This window comes from Ostrea edulis, chromosome 2, assembly GCF_947568905.1.
Source record: "Ostrea edulis chromosome 2, xbOstEdul1.1, whole genome shotgun sequence".
NCBI classification, from domain to species: Eukaryota; Metazoa; Mollusca; class Bivalvia; order Ostreida; family Ostreidae; genus Ostrea; species Ostrea edulis.
In genome coordinates this window covers 214,159-235,395 of record NC_079165.1, presented here as the reverse complement: position 1 = coordinate 235,395, position 21,237 = coordinate 214,159, and the positions used below count along the sequence as shown (strand labels likewise).

The following is a 21,237-nucleotide window of genomic DNA, read 5'->3' as shown; positions in this document are numbered from 1 at the left end:
AACCACAAGATTCTATTCATGTCTGATAATCAAGCAGTGGTGAACATTGTAAATAAAACATCATCAACGAACACTGCCCTCATGCCATTAGTCCGGCGTCTTGTGTTATGCTGCTTGAAAAACAATATATTGTTTAAAGCAAACCATGTCCCTGGAAAACTTAAGTCTTTAGCCGATAAATTGTCTCGTTTTCAATTTCAGGAGGCTGCCAAAATTGCCGCATATCTATCTCCAAAACAAACATTTATTCCACTTCACTTACTGCAGATCTGATTGCATCTTCTCAACATCTTCTTCAGGCGGCACTTTCACCATCTTCAAGGATTGCATACTCTCGAAGTTGGCAGCTCTTCCTTCAATGGAAACTGTCTTGCACTTCAATACCAGTATCTGAAGTGGATTTGTGCAATTTCATTGGATACCTATTCTCAGAGAATTATACCCATCCTCAGTTTCATCACGCGTATCAACATTAGGTTACCTGCACACGATTTGCAGCTTACCAGATCCTACAGAAAAATTCCTTCCCCAAAAAACGCCTTCATAATAATAATAATAATAAATTCTTTTATTTAGACAGGATAGCACAATTGGTACAAATGGCTAGTTACATTGTGGTCCTGTATAAAACATATTCACAGACAGATAAATGAGAGAATAGAAAAATAGATAACATAATATAAAATATATACATAAAATATACACACGATATCACTGGGGGAAAAATAAACATATACATCATATCTATATATCACTTATTTGAGAAATAATGCTGCAAATATGCTGATTTAAAAGATGTAATAGAACCACAGCTTCTGACAGACTCGGGCAACTGATTCCATAAAATTGTGGAGGATACCTTAAAAGACCGTTTATAATATTCAGTTCGAACTTTTGGTAAATATAAAATGCCACTATCGCTACTTCTTGTTGTTCTGGAACTAACTTGGCTGACAAAACTAAAAACGTTCATATATTCTGGTGTCATGTTATTAAGAACCTTAAAAGCAAGCACTAGTTTTCTATATACAAAATAATCATGAACAGGCATCCATTTAAGAACACTAAAAATATCAGCTGTAGAAGTCTGAATTACTATGGCATGTCAAACGTTGCAATATTTGATCTTTTCCATTTGTAATGTATAATTTTCCATTGGTATTCTATATTTTCCATTTGCATTGTATAATTTTTCATTTACATTGTATAATTTCCATTTGTATTGTATATTTTTCCATCTGTATTTTATATTTTCCATTTGTATTGTATAATTTTCCATTTGTATTCTATATTTTCCATTTGTATAATATATTTTTTTCGCTTGCATTGTATAATTTCCATTTGCATTGCAAAAGCTTTCCGAAGGATTGTTTATTTTGATTTGTTACGAAGGATTTCATTAGTTTAGGTCCCACTTACATTTAGCCGTGACGTACCAGAAATAGACTTACTATGCTACATGTACGCTCACAGTGGCGTAGCAGTGGGGTTCTTTAACGTGTCAACGCCTGTCGCAACACGGGATGTCTGCTTTTAAGGTCACATTATCCGAAAGATCTGTGATTCTCACTTTTAGATAGCAATACGTATGGGAAAGTATTAACTGGTTTGATGCAGCCATGACATGAGTAGAACTCGAACATGCGACTTCACGGTTACGAACCAAACGGTATATCACTGAACTACCGCAATCGGTTCCATATAAGGACTAGTTGAACATACATTTAGCTAGCAATGAGGAATCTTGCGCCGGGAGACCCCCCCCCCCTCCCTTCACAAATAGATTTTATATATTGATGTCGAAAAAAGCATGCATGTACGTTTTATTTTGTCAGAACGCACTTGTTCCAGGGGACTTCCAGGGGCGGATCCAGAAATTGCGGTTACGGGGCGCCACTTTATGAGGCAGGGGGTCTGGGGGCCGCCTTGAGGCGGCCCCCAGTGGGTCCAGGGTGAAGCCCTGGTAGGGTTCCAGGGGGCGAAGCCACCGGAAGCTCCTGGATTTTACAGATTTGATAGGGCTTGAAATATGTCATTTTTGATAAAGTAAAATTAGTAAAATGACGAAAATTTTAAGGGTTTCTAGAAAAATTAAGTTCTCTTAATAAAGTAATTCAAGAAATCGAAAGATTTTGTCATTTATTTCTCCGGGAATGGAAGAAATTATTGCTTCTTTTATCTTTTAATACATTTTTCTAAACAAGATACCAAGATTTACCTTAAATTTGAAAAAAAAAATTGGGGGAGGGGGGGCGCCGGTTGCGCCCCCTCTTAAATTCGCCACTGACTTTGCCCTTCCCCTGCAAGTCCCCCCCCCCCTCCGCCAAGGCTTTGTACTGGACTCACTAGGCTTTAGAATTAAGTCCCCCGAATCTACTGAATTCTGACTAAATGAAAATATGCATGCTTTTCTGGACAGTGCTACTTTTTTTTTTAAATTATCAGGGGGGGGGGGATTCGTCATTACTAGAGCTAGCTACGTATTTTCAAAAATAACTAGTCCTGCATGGACCTGATCGCGATAGCTCAGTAATATATCGCTTGGTTTGTGGGCGAGAGGTCGTGAGTTCGAGAACTGTTACTGTCATTGCCGCATCAAACCTAAGACATAAACAAAGACAGTGATTGCTACTTTGCCAAACACTCGGCATTTTAAAGTGATAATCACGGGTCTTTCCGTAATGACCTTAAAACAGATATTCCGTATCGCTGCAAAGGCGTTGGCACGATAAAGAATCGTCATTGCTACGGCCCTGTGTGCTAAGCACGTCTACAGATGTAGTACATCAGTGACGTTAACTAATGAAATCCTTCGTAACAAATCAAAATAAACATTCCCTGGATACAATACAAATGAAAAATTATACAATGCAAATGGAAAATATAGAATACAAATGGAAAATTATACAATACAAATGGAAAATATAGAACACAAATGGAAAAGTATACAATACAAATAGAAATTATACAATGCAAATGAAAAATTATACAATGCAAATGGAAAATATAGAATACAAATGGAAATTATACAATGCAAATGAAAAATTATACAATGCAAATGGAAAATATAGAATACAAATGGAAAATTATGCAGTATAAATGGAAAGGGTCAAATATTGCAACGTTTGACATGCCATAAGTTACTTTCACCTTTAATATAATTCTGGCTGCCCTTTTCTGTAACTTAAAAAGCCTGTCAATAAAAACCCTGTTTTTGGCTGAGCACCAAACTGTGCAACAATAGTTAAAATGAGGAAATATAACAGTGTTATAAATTTTCAATAATGCTGCATTTGACATAAAGTTTGCAGACGACGTAAAATGCCTATTTTCTGTGAAAGTGTCTTGCATAAAGAATCAATGTGTACAGACCAGGTTAGACATTCATCTTAAACAAGGATGCAATGCACTAACACCACAACAGGATGCTAGGCTTCCATTTACAACGGACATCCTTCATCAAATCATTCATGCCATCAACATTGTTGAACCTATTTGGGGAAATAGGTTACTACTCAAAGCTTGCTATCTTTTTGGCTTTTCAAGCGTTTTAAGAATGGGTGCATTAGCTACTCGTTCTGCTAATGCCAGTCAGGTTTTACAGCGTTCTAATGTAAATTTCAAATTCTCTAATGGTGTTTTGTCTGTGGTTATCATTATAATGAAACACTACAAACATAACATCGAACAGAAACCAATCACTTTACACTTTGCCCTGTGAGGGCTTTGTATGATTACATTGCTCACTTTGCTCACACCTCAGGGCCACTTTTTCAATATATGAGTAGGGAACCTGTCACACATCGATATGTCAACCAGCAGCTAAACAAATTACTCTCATTCATAGGCCTCAACCCAAAATTATACAAAGGACACTGTTTTCGCATTGGTGCTACAACTTATACTACATTCAGGAGCTGGGAAGATGGCGCTCAAATGCAGTTCACAGACACATCCGCATCTCTTCATTTGACATATAATCTCTAAAATGTATCTCCATCCACATCTGAGTTCAGCAGCTGGCTGCTCTTTTAAGGGATGGCTTCCAGATCCCCCCATCCCATTGCATTACAGTGTTGGGTTATTTTTCACTGTTTGGACTGACTCTTCTCATAGGAGGCATAAAAGAAAATATAGTTCAACTTTCAAAATTCGTTGTCTCTTTGGGAATCACATAATTATTTACGGTCACTTTGCATGTATATATTTATTGATTGGAGAGAGAGAGAGAGAGAGAGAGAGAGAGAGAGAGAGAGAGAGAGAGAGAGAGAGAGAGAGAGAGAGAGAGAGAGAGAAAGAGAGAGAGAGAGAGAGAGAGAGACTATCCTATTTCTATGTACAATATCATTTCACAGAAGGAAAGATAATTGATCACTGATACAATTGTAAGCTTACAAGCATTAAAGATTTCCAGCTATTTTAAGATTTGTGATTGACAATGTTTTGAAAACTTACAGGAGTTGATACTTATAATTGACTTCTTCATTAGAAATAAAAAAAAAAAAAAAAACTATAAGGTTGAACTTTGCATGTAGAAAATAGTGACTTTGTATGTTAGAATAACGGAGAAGTAAATTAGCAGGCCCTGTGTCCATCCCAACGTCTGGTATACATGCCTGATATAACATTTACACAAGTTCGATTCGTGTTGAAAGAAAGTTGCATATATACATTTCATTACATCCAAAAGGAGCTCGAATTTATGTCTTCCCCTATTAATCATTTTATCTGTGGAATTCATCACCGAACAATTTTGAAGCATGCTTTTGGTCAGAGGAGAAAGGAATTCATTTTGAATTGCATCTAGATTGAATACAAATGTGGGTTTCTTTCTTTTAAGAGGATGTCTCACAGAAAAAACATGCAAAATAGCTAAAATCGTCCAGATGGGTACATAGAACATTCCGTTTTGTTATATGTTTTTATTATCTGGGGTGTAACATGATATGAAAAATGTGCTTTGGAATTTCCTCACGTGTTTCTAGTTTTAGAAACAACTGGTTTTGATATATAGCAATAATTGACATTCATGCATAGCAGTAATTATGGAAGTTTGATGCCTTTTGAAATAATTGCAATACTTTAAAAAAAATATTATCTTTGCTATATCATCAAAACATACATTAAATTTAAAGAATATTAATGTTTTACTCTGACTGCATCTACTTATAATTAAGGATAAAGCCATATGTAGGCTAAACTTTGGAATTGCAGAAAAAATATGCAAGTTTGGTGCAGCAGTACAGTTTAAATGGAGATCAAAATTTCATGTAATGATATAAATTATAAAGATCAATTTAGGTTTTAACAAATATATAAAATCCACTGATGGCTTTTCATATCTAAAATATTAAGTAAGTAGTTGAAATAATGACCATAGTGAGTTTAACCAATATCTTGTTTACTTGATATTTTTATCTAAACATAATTCATATTGTTTTATTTTATAGGTAATAAACGAATTTTATTGTAAATGAATATTATAAAGTCAAGAAAGAATGCAAAACATAAAAATGAACAGTACATACCATAAATGAAAAAAATATTACAAGATTATGAGGATGTTTGGAAGAGTTATCTCCCGTAATACCGCTCTTTATTCAAGTACAGGAAAAATGGCGAGCAGACGCGACTGCATTATATATTGCATTAGATGTATGATTTTTGCGGATTTTCGAACACTGCGTTAGTGAATGCCATATATTTCAAATATATGAATGTAGGGCCCATGTATCTTGTCACCTGCGACTGTTACAATGCTCTGAATAACTTCCTGGACAGTATGGTAAATATGTGGAAGTGCCGGGGCAATCTTTCTGATGTTTAAAATTGTAATATTTACATGGACAATGGCATATCAAGACAAAGAATATATCAAAAGCTTCGATCGAATTTTGGGTTACAATGGAGGAGAAATAAAGCTAGGTGCTGTCATCCAGACCACAACACAGAAAGCTAAACCACAATGAGGGGCAACCTCTACACTTTGTCAACACTGGCCGGTTGAGAACGATACGGACAATTGTAATTATGGTTGGACCAGGTAGGACCTAATTCTTAAACAAATTGAAGAAAATAAATATCATAAGTATGTATGTGTATCTATTTATGATTTTTACATATGTTTATATTTCACTTGTGTATATATACACACGTGCACACACATACACATAACCCACTTTTCTGTGTGTGTACTGGTATATATCTAGGGAGTGAATTTTAATCATGAATAAACAAAATGACATATTGACTCAGTCATTAAACAGTAAATATGATAAAGGTGAACCTGGGTAGTACATGTGTATCAGTCTCTTTCAGCTTAACCACTCCACCCCCACCCCCTCCGACATCAATAAGTTTTTGAGTTTTTCTTAAAGATATTTTTGTTTCTATCAAGAAGACAAATCATAGAAAAGCCTAGATATCATGTCAACAATCGAAAAAGTTCATCAGGACATTACACTAGTATCTACTCCTAAAATTGGAATTACCTGATGACATAATAAGAGTTTTATACACCCACACTCTTGTTTAGTTATAACCAGAACAATAATCATAAATTAATTTGAAATTATTAACATTATATTAAGAATCATCACCATAATTAGAATATGGTTGTATAAACTTGTAACAATATATCATTTCTGTACAAATGATTTTTCAGGACATCATACTGAATATCAGGATGTATATACATACAACCACATCAATTATTTTGCATCAAAACTTCTTCCTTTTTAATTTATAAAAGAAAACAGTTTATTTGATCAAAACAAATCTTAAAATATATTTTTAAATACACTTTATCATGTCCGGTGATAGGGTCCTAGATGTTGACATTACTGCGGAAGTAACGTGCAAACAGAAAGTACATCGTTTTAGTCTGAACACTGGGGGGAAAATTGTAGTGGAAAGATTGATTTACCAAAAAGTTCTAAATCTGTGTGATATTACAGCTTCTGTTTCATCCAATATATCTTCAATTTTTATACTCCTATCCGTGTAGTTCAGTTTTATGATTCATGATACAGGTAGTTGAGACTTGGAACTAGTTCAAATGTTAATAAATTCCCCAATTACAGAAAATCTTACTTGTCACTAATGACGAGTGTACTATGACATTCACTCTTCCTGGGCCAATTTTAACTTGTCCAGGACGAGTACTTTTTTCGCAACTTGCATGGTTGCCTGGTCACAGTAAGAATAGAGTTAATTCATTCTTTATAATATTACCATTTAACAATGGAATACTTGTAGGATTGCGCAGGTAAAATCTTTGAATTTATATACAGTGTTTTCACAAGAGTCACAGACTCACATATGATATACATGTAATGATTTAAGTATTCACAATTACTATTTATCTTGTCTTTTACACCATACTAGACAATTGTTGCATATTTAGTCAAGTTTAAGAAGTTTCAAAAAGGTGGTATTTGACATTAGATTAAGCCAAAATAAGATATGTGTGTTTCCTATTTCACTCTTTAAAAAATTAGGTAGGGTACTAAGGTAGGTGAAACATTTTATTTTATTGAAATATTTTATTTGAAATCTTAGTTTTTGATATGCTTTCAATACAGGTATATACATTACAAATGCTTTTCATACATTTTGAAGATCAATACTAGTAAGATGTACATCAGATAAACTCCAATGCAAAGAGATAGAAATTCCAAATTCAGGATTTTTATTTTATTTTTCATACATGTATATTATCTTTAAAATATTTACGGTCAGCAGCAAAAAGGGAAACAGGAAACACACATTTTATTTTGGCCTTACTGTGATGGCACTAGTGTGGCAAGGTTTTGGATATGATAAATCATTAATCAACTTTTAAAGCATTGTTTTCCATGTTGCGGGTCATACAGGATTTTCCAAGAGCAAAGGAACACAGAAGAGGTACTGTTTTGCTCAATCAACACCATGAATTGACTGATCAAGAGTCAGAAGATACTTACATACAATAACAGTTCTGTATGTCGTTCTACAGGAAGCACAGATAATAGTACTCAACAACAATATTATCCTTGTGAAAAGGCGAAGACAACGAATAGTGATCAATCTCAAAACTCTCATAAGACTCATCATGCAAGAATGTTGCAAAACTTCTGGCAATTTGAAATCATTCTTACAATTCAAGTTGAACATCAAGTATGGACACAGCAGTTAATATGTATGACAGTATTTCTCATGATCTGCTGATATAAACAGTCATTTCAGGAATTTATGACAATGGACTCCACCAAGAAGTAGCAGAAAAAAGAACTGAATGGACATTGAAATGCAAAAAAAGGCCACAAAGTTCTCCATTAAGTGGTTAAATTGCCTCATATTTGTCCAAAAAATTAAGAGTGTCATTGAACCTCCTGAAGCCAAAAAAAGAAGCAGTTGTTGTGTGAAAAATGTTTGTTTCTGCTTTACACTCAAATGATCATGTTGAGCAAATGAGTAGTATTGTCAGTGATGTGTTTACTTCTGTAATTGTTCAATAAGTATCCATGCATGTTAGCATATAACTATGAAACGTATTAGGAAATATATTTCAATCTACAGAATGGTACATTTTTTAAAGTTTATATATATATATATATATATATATATATATATATATATATATATATATATATACTAGACAAAATTATTTGACTGTACTAAGGAACCTCATCAGTAGTCAGAAAAGTTAATGTGTAATCTGAAATTCTAATCTGATGATTATCTAGGTATTGTTGTACGTGTATTGCTGAATTAGACACATTCCAAGATTTTTTTAGAATCTGACCTTTTTGCACTTGTCTACAAACTTGTTAGAGAGAATGGTATCTGTTAGAAATTGCATTTTAATGTGACACCACCCCCCTTTCTGATGAATGATTTGTTGTTTATTATGATCTGAATGAAATCATAGATGTATTTTTCTTTTAAAATGTATATTTTTGAACAACCACAGTGACATATTTTGATGTTTTCAATTTTTTTTAATTCATTGTGTGTATAACACTACCCATGCTCTAAAAATTTTGACATTTTGTCATGAAAATATACCATATATTCCTACACTAGAAAAATACTATAAAATGCATTTGCCGTCTGCGGATTTTTTTTATATTTTTGTATACAATAGATTGGTTAACAATAAGCAAAAGAACTTTTTTAATTTGATTCACCACTATGGCTGTAAGAGTATTTTAAAAGGTTAGAATATTTGCATATTTTTCAAAATGTAACAATGTGTCAATTTCATGACCTTTTCGCGCTTAAACAGGATGGATGTCAGCCATGTTGACTGTAATTGCAAGAAGTGCTTATCTGATTTATCAACAGTTATTTAAGATTCCATTTGATTTATCCCCAAAGTTGGACAAAAACCAGTAAAATTTGACTTTAAATATTGTTACAGAAGGTCTATTTTTAGAAACAGGTCTACACCTTGTACCAGTAGAATGATCGGGATAAAAATATTCAGAATTTCAATTCATTCATACTAGAAATTACTTGCAAAGTTTGAATCCAAACAGAGAATTTTGCTACTGGACCATTTTGCATGTTTTTCTCTGAGGCATCCTTTTAATTTCATCACACTCATAGATGTTTTGCACACTCTAACGTCATGCTAGGTCAAAAGGTCATAGGGGGGAATCTTACATCCGGGTCCTTTGTCAATGTGAAACAACGAACGACGACGGCTGCTCACCAACATTTTATTGGTGAGACATAGTTTGTTTAAGCATGTAAGATGATAAAAATATATATATACCATTCGTAAAAAATACACTTTAAAGTTACCACTAAGAGTTGCACATTAGAATGTTTCATTCACATTTGTTTAATTTGAGCTGGTGAAGTATAGGTTGTTTATATCTGTTCGCTACTTTCACTTGCGATGTTTTCTATCGAATTACAGTCATTAGCTCTCTAAAATTAACCCAGTGAAGTAGTACATTGTATAGAGAAGTGATAACAGTTCAATAATTTTATTGACAATGTGTCTTTTTTCTTTTAAAATGACAAAGTGGTTTGATTTATCGGCTTACCCCCTCTTCTCTCTATCTCTTCTGTGGTATGCAGTACTGAGTAGTAATTAAGTTTGAACCTATGAATTAAGTCACCCCTCCCACAATTAAGGATTTTGAAGTTTGGATTGAAGTAAGTTTTACGAGTTGTTTGGTGGGTTTTTTAAGTGTCTATCAGCATGACTGTCGTGCCAATAATTTTCACTATTCGCACGACGGCCGCGCTTAGGACAATTCAACTTAATTGATAGATTATCATCCCCACCCGCCCCTCAAAAATTGGCCCGGCCCGAATTTTTTTATTTTGCGAAACTTGCGATTTCCGGAATATTTTCATGTCCGACTCCGGTATTTACACTCCTTGTTTACATTTCCGGTATAGGAACGTGAAAAGTCACGTGAAGAAAATAGATTGATATGGTTTTCTTACTCGCGTTATATCCTTAAATTAAAGCTTAATCTGGAATTAGTGTATGAAAATAAAATGTCTTGCGGTGTGATCGTGTTTGAGGGTGAAGCAAAAAGTATTGGCATTAGTATCTATATCCAAAACAGGACAAAAAACAACCCGAAGTTAGCACGAGGACAGAGCTTAATCAAAGCATCCTAATTTTGGACATTTGATCCGCCTATATATTGAATGCGGGAAATATAACGCAATACGAAACTTTCGGGATATGCCGGAACGACCGATTATATTTGACGTTTATACACCACGGTCACGTGATAATAACCAATTGTAGGGCAAAGTTGACATCGATACATATGGTGTTTCGCTAACAGACGGTCCGTAAAGAGTTATGCGCAGTCCCACGATGACGATCCAAGTCATTATTGGTGCTTAGTACCTGGGTGTAAATTAGATGGAAGGGAAAAGGCGCATTTAGACGCGTACCATTGGATGCAAGGCGTGAAGTTTTACCGATATCCTCAAGATATTCCCTAGATTTATTTCCCGCGCCGACTAGCATAATTTAATCAATTCCATTTCCCTATAGAATGGTTGTAATGATTCCTTTCTTTCAAAGATAGCATTTAAATGCAGGAAATTGATAGCAATTGAAATATTCCATGTTTGTTTACTTAGTTGTTATTGTAATCCGGAAGTGACATGCCCTACAATTACGTTCAACGCGCGATAAAAGTCAGAGTGGATCCGTATCTCGAAAGTCCCGTATTGATGTAAACAGTGCATTGTGACGTCATATTCAACGTCGGTATTTAGCAAATTTACAAAAATAGGAGCCATGGCACGAGATGGCGTTAATCGAGGAGTGATTATATGATTAAAAAATAAGATTTGCATGCTTTTACGGATTGTATGTAACATCTCAGAACGACGTGAACTAGGGTAGACGAGATTCAAAATGGAGAAATACATGTCCACGCGCTAATATTCGAATCGACGCCATTGGGACCAACATTTTCAAGTTCCATAGGTATGGTTTAATTTTTCATTAGTTTTCTATATTTTCCTTTTAAACATGTATATATGTGTTACCTATAGGGAGTGCTCCGCTCTCACGACCCTTCGGGCCGTGAGAGGGCTTCGCCCTCTATCATAGATTGATATCCATCTGCCATTAAATGATGCGGATCTGTTGGGGGAAAAACTCGTTTGTCTTTGATATTTTTCTCAGAAAATAAAAATTGAAAAATAAAATCCTCCCACCGGCCCCATACTTTTTGCTGACCCTGGATGATAATCTACTAATTAAGTTGAATTGGCTTTATATTAGAGCTCCTATCCGCACGATATTCTTTTCCAATTATAAATTTCTTCTTCTTGCCCATGAGACAGAGTTAGAGATATATTTAATTGTATGATTTTAAATCTTATCAGCTTCTGACAATTTAAAAAAAATCAAACGAGATGTCTACACAATTATTTAATTTATCTCTAACTTTGACAAATGACCAGTTCAAAGTTCACTTTTAGGTATAACATATGTAGACCTATATATATTAAAGCTAGAAACTTTATTGCAAATAATAAGGATACTAATTATAAACCAGGCAATTTATTTGATGGGTCACCACCCAATACAGAACTGTTAGTCAATCCATTTTCAGCAGTCTGATTTAAACCACCGCCTTCTCTTTACGAGTGTAAGGAGAAAGGGGTGTATAAGACAAGTGTAAGGAAAAGGAGGGGGTACTAGACGATTCTAAGAAAGGAGGGTTTGCATTAGACGAATGTAAGGAGATGGTGGTGTATTTGACGAGTGTAAGGAGAGAAGGGGGTTGGAAAAGCCCTGAATTATTTCTGACTTTCACTAAATATGTAGACTACAAGTGATTTTCAAAATTTGTCGTCGTGCGTATAATCTCGCCCCCCTTTTTTTTTTGTAAAATTTTCTTTTAAAAAATAGTATCTGTATTGATCATAGTAGTTGTCAATATTTATATATAGTTTCTCATAGAAATTCTAGAAAGGAACTTTTCCATAAAAGATATGCTAAAGTAAACCTTTGGTCCTCTTTACCAATTATGTAAACAAATTGTATCATAATCTAAGAGATAAATCATTAAAAACTTTGGGGGGAAAAGCAATACATCGTTGATTTGTCAAAAGGCTGCGTCCATGATTACGTCGTTTTTTTCCCTATGACCTTTGACACGCATATATAATTAGGTAATTAAATATGGCGGCACCGAGTGTGCAAAACATCTATTATAAGGAAAAAACCCCAGAATAAATGCAGCTTTGTTCTTTATTGATACCCAAATCAGTACATGAATCCGGATGTAAATTATACAATGCTTTTCGTGACCATATAAATGTAGACATTGATACTACTAACAACAACAAAAATTATAGCATTGGCTTTTGCAAATCCTACTTATGTATTATAGTATATTGACATTGTATCAACCCAAACACAAAGCAATATGATTCGTTGGATGTTCAAAGTCCTATTTCGTGGGGGAGGGGTTGAAAGGGCCTTTTACTTTGAAAAACTATGTATATTTATTTCTAAAATTCAGGAGATAGTCTGCTGTCCTCCCTGACATGTATATTTCTTATATGACCGAATATTTGTGTATGCATTATGCCCCCACCTCTATCTTGTGCTATTGAACATATATATGCATGCATTATTTATATATGTATACCCTTGGAAATATTGTTTACTAGTATATAATTACAAAACCAAGTTTTGTACCTCAGGTACCATTGTGAATGATTTGAGCGAATAAATGAAATGACTGCCTTAATAACCCCCACCTCATTTTCTTTAATCGTTGGGGGTTGGGGTGGTTAGAGTCCTCTATTATGAGTGCCTCGTCATTTGTTTTACCCAGTCTTCATCTTTTTAATTGGTGGTGTTGGTAGGTTTCTTACTATTATATCAAATCTTTCAAACTGGGGTCAAATGCTGGAAGGGTCACCTAATGTATCTTTTATTTACATGACTTTTTCATAAATGTTGCTAAAAATATTGGGGATGCAGAACAAGTAGATGAAAATCACCCAAGTATACAGGCAATAAAAGCAAATAAAACAGAATTATCACAACAACATCCATTTTCCTTTAAAGCTGTCACTGAAGACTTTGTAACAAAAAATATAAAGAAAATAAATTTTAAAAAGCCACTGGTATTGATGGAATTTCTCCAAAACTCTTACACATCGCTTTACCAGTTATCAGCAAACCTCTAAGTCAACTAATTAACATGTCCCTATCAACATCAGCTTTCCCTAACCAGCTTAAGATAGCACAAGTGACACCATTACACAAGAAGAATAGTTCATTAGAGAAAGGCAACTATAAACCTGTTAGTGTTCTTCCTGCAATCTCAAAAGTTTTTGAAAGAGCAATTGAAAATCAGTTAACAATGTTTTTTAAAAATGTTTTCAATCCTTTTTTGGCAGCTTTTCGGTCAAGTTTTGGATGTCAGTCAACTTTATTGAGAGTAATTGAAGATTGGAAACAAGCATTGGATAAAAACGAGTACACAGCAGCAATTTTAATGGACTTTTCTAAAGCCTTTGACTGCCTTCCTCATGAACTACTTCTTCTTAAACTAAAAGCATATGGTCTCTCAAAAGCAGCACAAGAGATGTTAAGTAACTATCTCTCATGTAGAAAACAGTGTGTTAAAGTAGGGGAGCACACCAGCATCATGTCAAATATAATCAAAGGTGTGCCACAAGGGTCTATCCTCGGCCCCTTACTCTTTAACATCTTTATCAATGACCTCTTTCACTTTGTAAATAAATGTAATCTCTACAACTATGCAGATGACAATACTTTATCAAAATCAGATAAATCTTTAAATCATGTAATAGCAGCACTTCAAGATGACAGTATATCTCTGATTAAATGGTTTAAATCAAACAAAATGCAGGCAAATCCAGAAAAATTCCAAGCTATCTCTGTTGGAAACAAAACACACAATGAAAACACAGTTTTTGATTTAGATGCGATAAAAATTTCATGTGATGAAGAAATAAAATTGTTGGGCATTACAATTGATTTTAAACTTTCTTTCAACACACATATTACCAATATTTGTAAAAAGGCAGCAAGGCAATTAATTGTTCTTAAACGAATAGGCAAACATCTTAGCAAATTAGGTAAATTAACCATATATCATTCATTTATTATGTCAAATTTTAGTTATTGCCCGTTGACATGGCACTTCTGCACTGAACAAAACACCCGCAAAATTGAAAAGATTCAGGAAAGAGCTCTGAGGTTTATCTATGGTGACTATAAAAGTACTTACGAAAACCTATTAAAACAATCTAAATTGCCTTCACTAAAAACCAGAAGAATGCGAACAATAGCTTTAGAAACTTTTAAAATTATCAACAAAATGTCCCCACTTTTTTTTTTACAAGATCTAGTTGTTATAAAAAAACCATTCATACAATTTTAGATATACAAATACAGCGGAAGTACCAAGACCTAGAACAACCAGGTACGGGATTAAATCTTTTAGATATGAGGCAGCAAAGCTCTGGAACTCTTTGCCAAACGAAGCAAGAAATGTTACATCATATAATCTATTCTCAAATTATATTCAAAATTGGTGTGGGGAATTAAATTGTAAATGCAGCTCATGCAGATTCCAGCCTCTCCTGCCTAAATCTTAAAGTTTTGATCTAACTTCTAACTATGCTTCTAAGCTTACATGTACAAATTTAACTGTATTATTTTTACTCTGCTCTGTCTCTTAGGTATGCATGTTTATTTAGTCTATGTATATATCCATATTTTTATGTTTGTGTTGCAAACTGTTTTCAATGCTGCATGTGCATCTTAATATAGTTAATCCCTGTGTATATATATGCATGACTTGTGATGTCTGTATACATGTATGCGTCCTGTTTTATTTCAAATTTCTGTTTTTATGTCTATGTATGCAATTATATATCATTAGTGCTTTGTGGGTTTTTTATGCTATATAGTCGGTTAAAGAGCTCTTAGCTCATGTTTATTGTTACCTGTATATAGTTCCGACTTTAAATAAAAATTACTTACTTCCTTACTTTACTATGACAAAATTACAATTAAAGGGTGTTAATAAAGGTGGGGGACAGGCCCCCTTGTCCCCTCCCCTTGATTCTATGTGCCTGATAATGACACATAATATAATAAACTCAATTATTACATTTTGCACTTGTACAATTTGCGTCGAGTTCAACGTAGAATGGAATTTGCATCGAGTTCAACGCAGAATGTAATGACGCAAAATGTCATAGATATATAAGATCTATTGAGCGACAAATTAGCATAAGATGAAGTAATTGAAAATAACATTATTTAATTATGTGTTTAATTTTTAATTATTACGTGCTTTAGATAAATCAAATGAATTTGTACTATCAATTAATGAGAGCATTATTGAGTTACTGTTCTCTTTTATTGAATTAACGATATTATTTGTCCTGATTAGAGCACAATATTACAACATGATCATCGTTTGAATCAATCTCTCTTTATCTAAATCTCTCTCCCCAATCCCAATCCCATAACTCGTAGATTGTTGTACATATATATATACAAATTCATACATGCATGCACATTTTTTGTATCTAAACGATTTCCCGATTTACAAATCTGCAACACTCTGACCAGTAAAGTATATGGTATAAGGATTCATGCACAAAACAGGATACATATTCTACTTTAATAATTCCCCTGATTGAAGATATCTGATCGGCAGGGGCAAAGTTTATCGCGGTGTTTACTGTAGGAATACAAATTTAGGGAAATATTTATGTCTGGCACTTAAGTTTCGAGAAAACTTTGTTTAAAAGTTATTTTCCGTTGCTTGCTTGAATTTGTACACCGCCATACAATGTCATTTTTATGTATTTATGAAATTGATGTGATAAGACATAGCCTATGTCTTAAGCAATAAAGAGTATAATATCTTACCTCCAAAATGGAGTTTATCGTTTGTTTCACGGATTATGCAAATAAAGGGCGTTTTACTACTACTTAGGATATTTTCGACAACCGTACATCTGCGGTCCTTTACCGATAGACGCAGGTAAATAGTCGTCCGTATTCAATGCTTTTTCATGGCTAGCATCCATGACATGTGCGTAAGTACAGTCGCATTTATTTGCATTTGACTTGAAGTGAGAGTGAATGGAATAAATGTTATGACCTTTGTTTATTCCATTTTATCAATAGATAATCGAAAAAATATTTCGCGGGTTGTTTTTGTTTTTTGACATTATTACTGCAACTGTACGTACCTGCATGTAAAGAGCAGCCATTCTATCTAAATTGATTTATTCAAAACTATTAGAATGATTTATTACTACAGTTTGATATTTTTGTTGTAAGTTTTGATCACTGCATGGTGCATGTTCCAAAACGTGATTTTATTTCTTTTTGATGTCCTATAAATTAGTATTGGAGATGTACGTGTTACCTGTCGAAGCTACCCTCACAGGTAAACGCGGCTGAGTTAAGGCTTTCCCCATGAATACCAGTGCTGTAAAAATGTACTTTACCGCACTGGCACATTACATCACGTCACAATGCAAAATACGTCATGACGAAGGTCATGAAGTACATATCTACAGTCCTTTTGCGGTTGGAAATGTCAAAATATTTTTTCGTTATTTACCACCGCTGTCAAACGATAAACCGCAATAGTGTAAAAGTTTCTGTCAAATGGGTTATATTAATTCTCTTTGGTATTGAAATAGTTTCAATTTCATCTTTATATAACATACATGCTAAAATAATATCCATATTATATTCTGATCTTGATATCGCCCCTAATCTGCACATATACTGACCTTTCACAATGGACTCATTTGCATAAACAGGGTTTCCGTACATAAAAATTTCATCATCGTCACAAAACCCCGAGGTTTTTGAGTGAAAAATGTTTGATTTGTGTGACGTGAACTTCGGTGTAAAAGGAAAGTTAGGGGAGCAAGTTGTGGCTTCAACAGAAAACATGTTTTTCAGGCTAGATTCAACTTCGTATATGCATAAATCGCCGCATCTTGCATATTCAATGCAAAAATTAAACGTGTTACAGGTCACGATAAACTTGTTCCCATCACTTTCCAAATTAAGATTTAATATGCTTTGAAGTTATCAACTTCAACTTGCATTGCTATCTGGGTATCGTGCAAATAGAACGATTTATACATACACGATACGATTTTATCGTGATATTTGATCACGTGATATACAGCTGATGTAGAGACTGTCGGTCTGGTGAAAAATGCATGGGGGGTCAATATGCACTTAATTATATATACATATTGTTTTTGCATAAAAGGTTTGTGTGTACAGAATTTGTCAAAAACTGATCCGTTTATTAATGTTTTTCCCCTGACATATTCCTAAGACCCTACTTAACACAACTGCGAATCGAAAACACTGATGTGAAGTGAAGCGTAACAAAACTCGTCCCCTTATATAACATGTGAACCCAGATACATATAACAATAAAAAATTCATCTAATATGGCGGATTAGCAGATAAATATGGCGGACATAGAGAATTCTACTATATTTAATTAATTTTTTTCAGCTTTAATATCGTATGTATACATGTTACCTGTCGAGGCTATCCGCACAGGTAAATCGGAAACAGTGATGCAAATGAAGCGTGGCGAAAATCGTAAACTTATATAGCTTATAATCCTAGATACATATAACAATAGAATATTCATCTCATATGGCGGTGTCTCCATGCATGCATGAAGGAAAGATTCTCGAGATGGACGTTAAACTTATATAGCAAATCAATTAATGACATGGCGGATAAGCAGAGAAAACTGGCGGATAATGACATTCTACTATATTTAAAAATTCGGTTTAGATTGACGCACCAATTATTCAGTCTTTAATGGTTATTAGATATGTAAAAAAAAAAATCAAAAACACAAAAGTAAACAACTAACTGGAATAGCTAATCCTATATATTACCCTAATCTTAACTCTAAATTACAATACATATTTTAGACAGCCGGGTTAATTTAAAAAAAAAATGTATTTTATGTGGTTTACAAAACTGAAGGGACAGTGTTTTGTTACGGACTGTAACAAACGTGTGTTTTTCACCAAAATATCAATGCAAAATAATAATAATAATTATAAGAATAACTTATTTCATATTTTTTTAAAATAATAACGGCCCATTAAATTTCTTACATTTTGGATACTAATATACTGGTTTGGAGCAAAGATTATATCACATGAGCTCTAAACAAAAACTGACATTATTATTTGTAGATCTTAAAGATCTACTTTACAAAGTATGCAAAAGTGATGACAAAAAAATTCGCAATACATAAATTTCGCCAAAGGACAAACAGCTTAACTCTCAAACATTATCCCTGCAGCCTGAAGATTATCAGAATATATGAAAGTAATGGTGTACACCCACACGTGAGAGCCTCGGATGATATACCTACGCTCCTTTACATAGTATCAGAAAATATATATTGTAAAATAACATGAAATAAAAAGAAACACGCTGCAAAATACTTGAGTGCATTATATTCAGTCATGCAGTAATAATCAAAGAAAGAATTAGTATCCAAATAACCTATTCGTTGCTCAAACAAGAGGTTCACTGACATGCATTGTCAGTCACCTGAGTATTAGATTAAAATATCACTATTCCCAAGGGCTAAGAAATCTATAATAATTTATATATTCTGCAAATCTATGACTACTTCTGATATTCAGCAGTAGTACATTCAAGATGTTTCCGTAGAACACAAATCCCAAGAAAATATGAGACTGATCGTCATTCGTTATCTTCACCTTTCACTATGAATATTTGGATCCACCCTAGAGTCAGAACCCTGGGTATGTGAAATATACATGTTCGGTACATTTGTTTCATCTTTTCTTAATGCATTTAGTTTTGGTACAGTATCAGCAAACAATGGACAAGAAATATTTCAAATGATAAAAACATTAATCACTATGACAACTTTGGCATAAACCCTGGTACCAAAATCCCTACCTCTGGGATCATGAAATTCACAATTCTAAGATAGGACTCTCTGCTCCCTCTAAATATCTTGTTCAGTTTCAATTTGGTATCAGTAACGTTAAAGAAAATATGATTTAAATCTTTTACAGAATATGCCAAGTTTTGCCATACCCAGGAACCAGTATCTCTATCGCTGAGGATCATGAAATTTGCAATTTTGTTAGAGGGTCTCCAGCTCTACGTGATTTACTTTTTCTTACAGATGTACCTTTGTAGAGAAAACGAGTTTTGAAAATCGATAACATTCCGGCAGCCTTTGCCCCATCCGTAAGGTCCTGGGGGAGCAAAAGTCCTGAAATCTACAATTTATGTCTCTTCTATCCCGAAGATTTTTCATACTAATTTGAAATCAAAATGAAATTGTAGTTATCAAGAAGTTATAATATCCACCTGTTATTGCACGACGGACGAATACGGACGCATACTCATAGCAATAAGTACCTGAGTGACTCATAAACATATGATCGCTATTACGGTAATTTTGTGTCGCATTCCGGTTTTTACAGCGCCATTCGTATTGAGACGCCATTCCAATTATTCTACGCACCAGTAATGAACATAAGATATGAACCAAATGCTCGGTTTAACGTTATAATTGAATGAGATACAATGTCAACAAAAACTAGGTGGATTTATGAATCTACTTACCAGTCTCTAAACAACAGAAAATCATAGATGTTATAAATGCGACATATGGGCCTACACCATTACACATGTTTACTCCTTATCTCATGCGAAGGTAAACTGGTACCCTGTTGACCTCGCTTCTCTCGTGTACAACAGGTAAACGCCAATTTTTGACAGCCAGGATTTGGGCTATATCGTTATATCACGCGTATGACGAGAGTTCATTTCAAAACAACAACGACGCTTGTGCTGTCGCGATAAGCGAATCGAATTGGTACGATTTGCTATTTTTGGTTACCTTTATGTTACGTCATGATGCAGACGCGTCGACAGTCTCCGTCTGATTTTTTATCTAAATTTCAGGAAATTACAGTGTAAGTAATTTTGTATGTATGCAGAAACTTTCTAATGAATATGTAGAATATTCTGTTCAATGCATAAGTTAGGAGATAAATGCTTTGTTGTTTTGTTAACTGCACAATCAGTAAGCCACATGTAGATGTATGGCGCGTCGTTCGTTGTCTTCTCTAAGCGTCTGTGTTTCATGAATGTATATTTAGTGAATAGTTAATATTATTGAATATCATTATACTTGATAATTGTTTAAGCGAAATAACTATAGACATTTGATAGGAATCAGATATTTTATTGCATAATTTTCTTACTCTAAGATGCTGTTCAAATTTCAAAACTACGGAACGCAATTCGTGACATCAAAATTATTTCTGTATTCAAATGCTGTACTTAATATGATTGTTACAATTTGTATTTCAGTCTTTTACCATACATTGACACGGAATAAATCTGGACCTTGTTTTGGTTAACTTTCTGTAAGTTTATTACACGCCTAGGGTGTACAATAATTCGTGACAGAACAGTAAAAGAATTTTCCTTACACTAGATCAGCATGGAGCAGGAAACCAGGGAAGGAGTTCCACGAGAAAGGACCCTCACTGATAAAGGGCAAGAATTTTTCGAGGAAAACAAAATGAAAAGAATTACCAAAATCAACCGTTTATGGGAGGACATTGACCATATCCTACACCATACATTTTGGGACAAATTACAAAGCATAACAATTATCGAAACCAAGGAACAAG

At 34.0% G+C, this 21,237-nt stretch overlaps 1 protein-coding gene across 2 annotated transcripts in view; it reads right to left on the bottom strand.

The window, feature by feature from the left end:
- Positions 1 to 20,375, bottom strand: part of LOC125667173 (uncharacterized) — a 63,969-nt gene extending 43,594 nt beyond the window's left edge. Inside the window, exon 1 of one of the 2 annotated variants that reach the window (XM_056157249.1) lies at positions 20,159 to 20,375. In XM_056157249.1, coding sequence (XP_056013224.1) covers positions 20,159 to 20,225 — 67 coding nt within the window. In that variant the 5' untranslated portion in view covers positions 20,226 to 20,375. The remainder of the gene's footprint in view (positions 1 to 20,158) is intronic. The other variant, XM_056157250.1, reaches the window with a different exon arrangement.
- Positions 20,376 to 21,237: the final 862 nt, after the last annotated feature.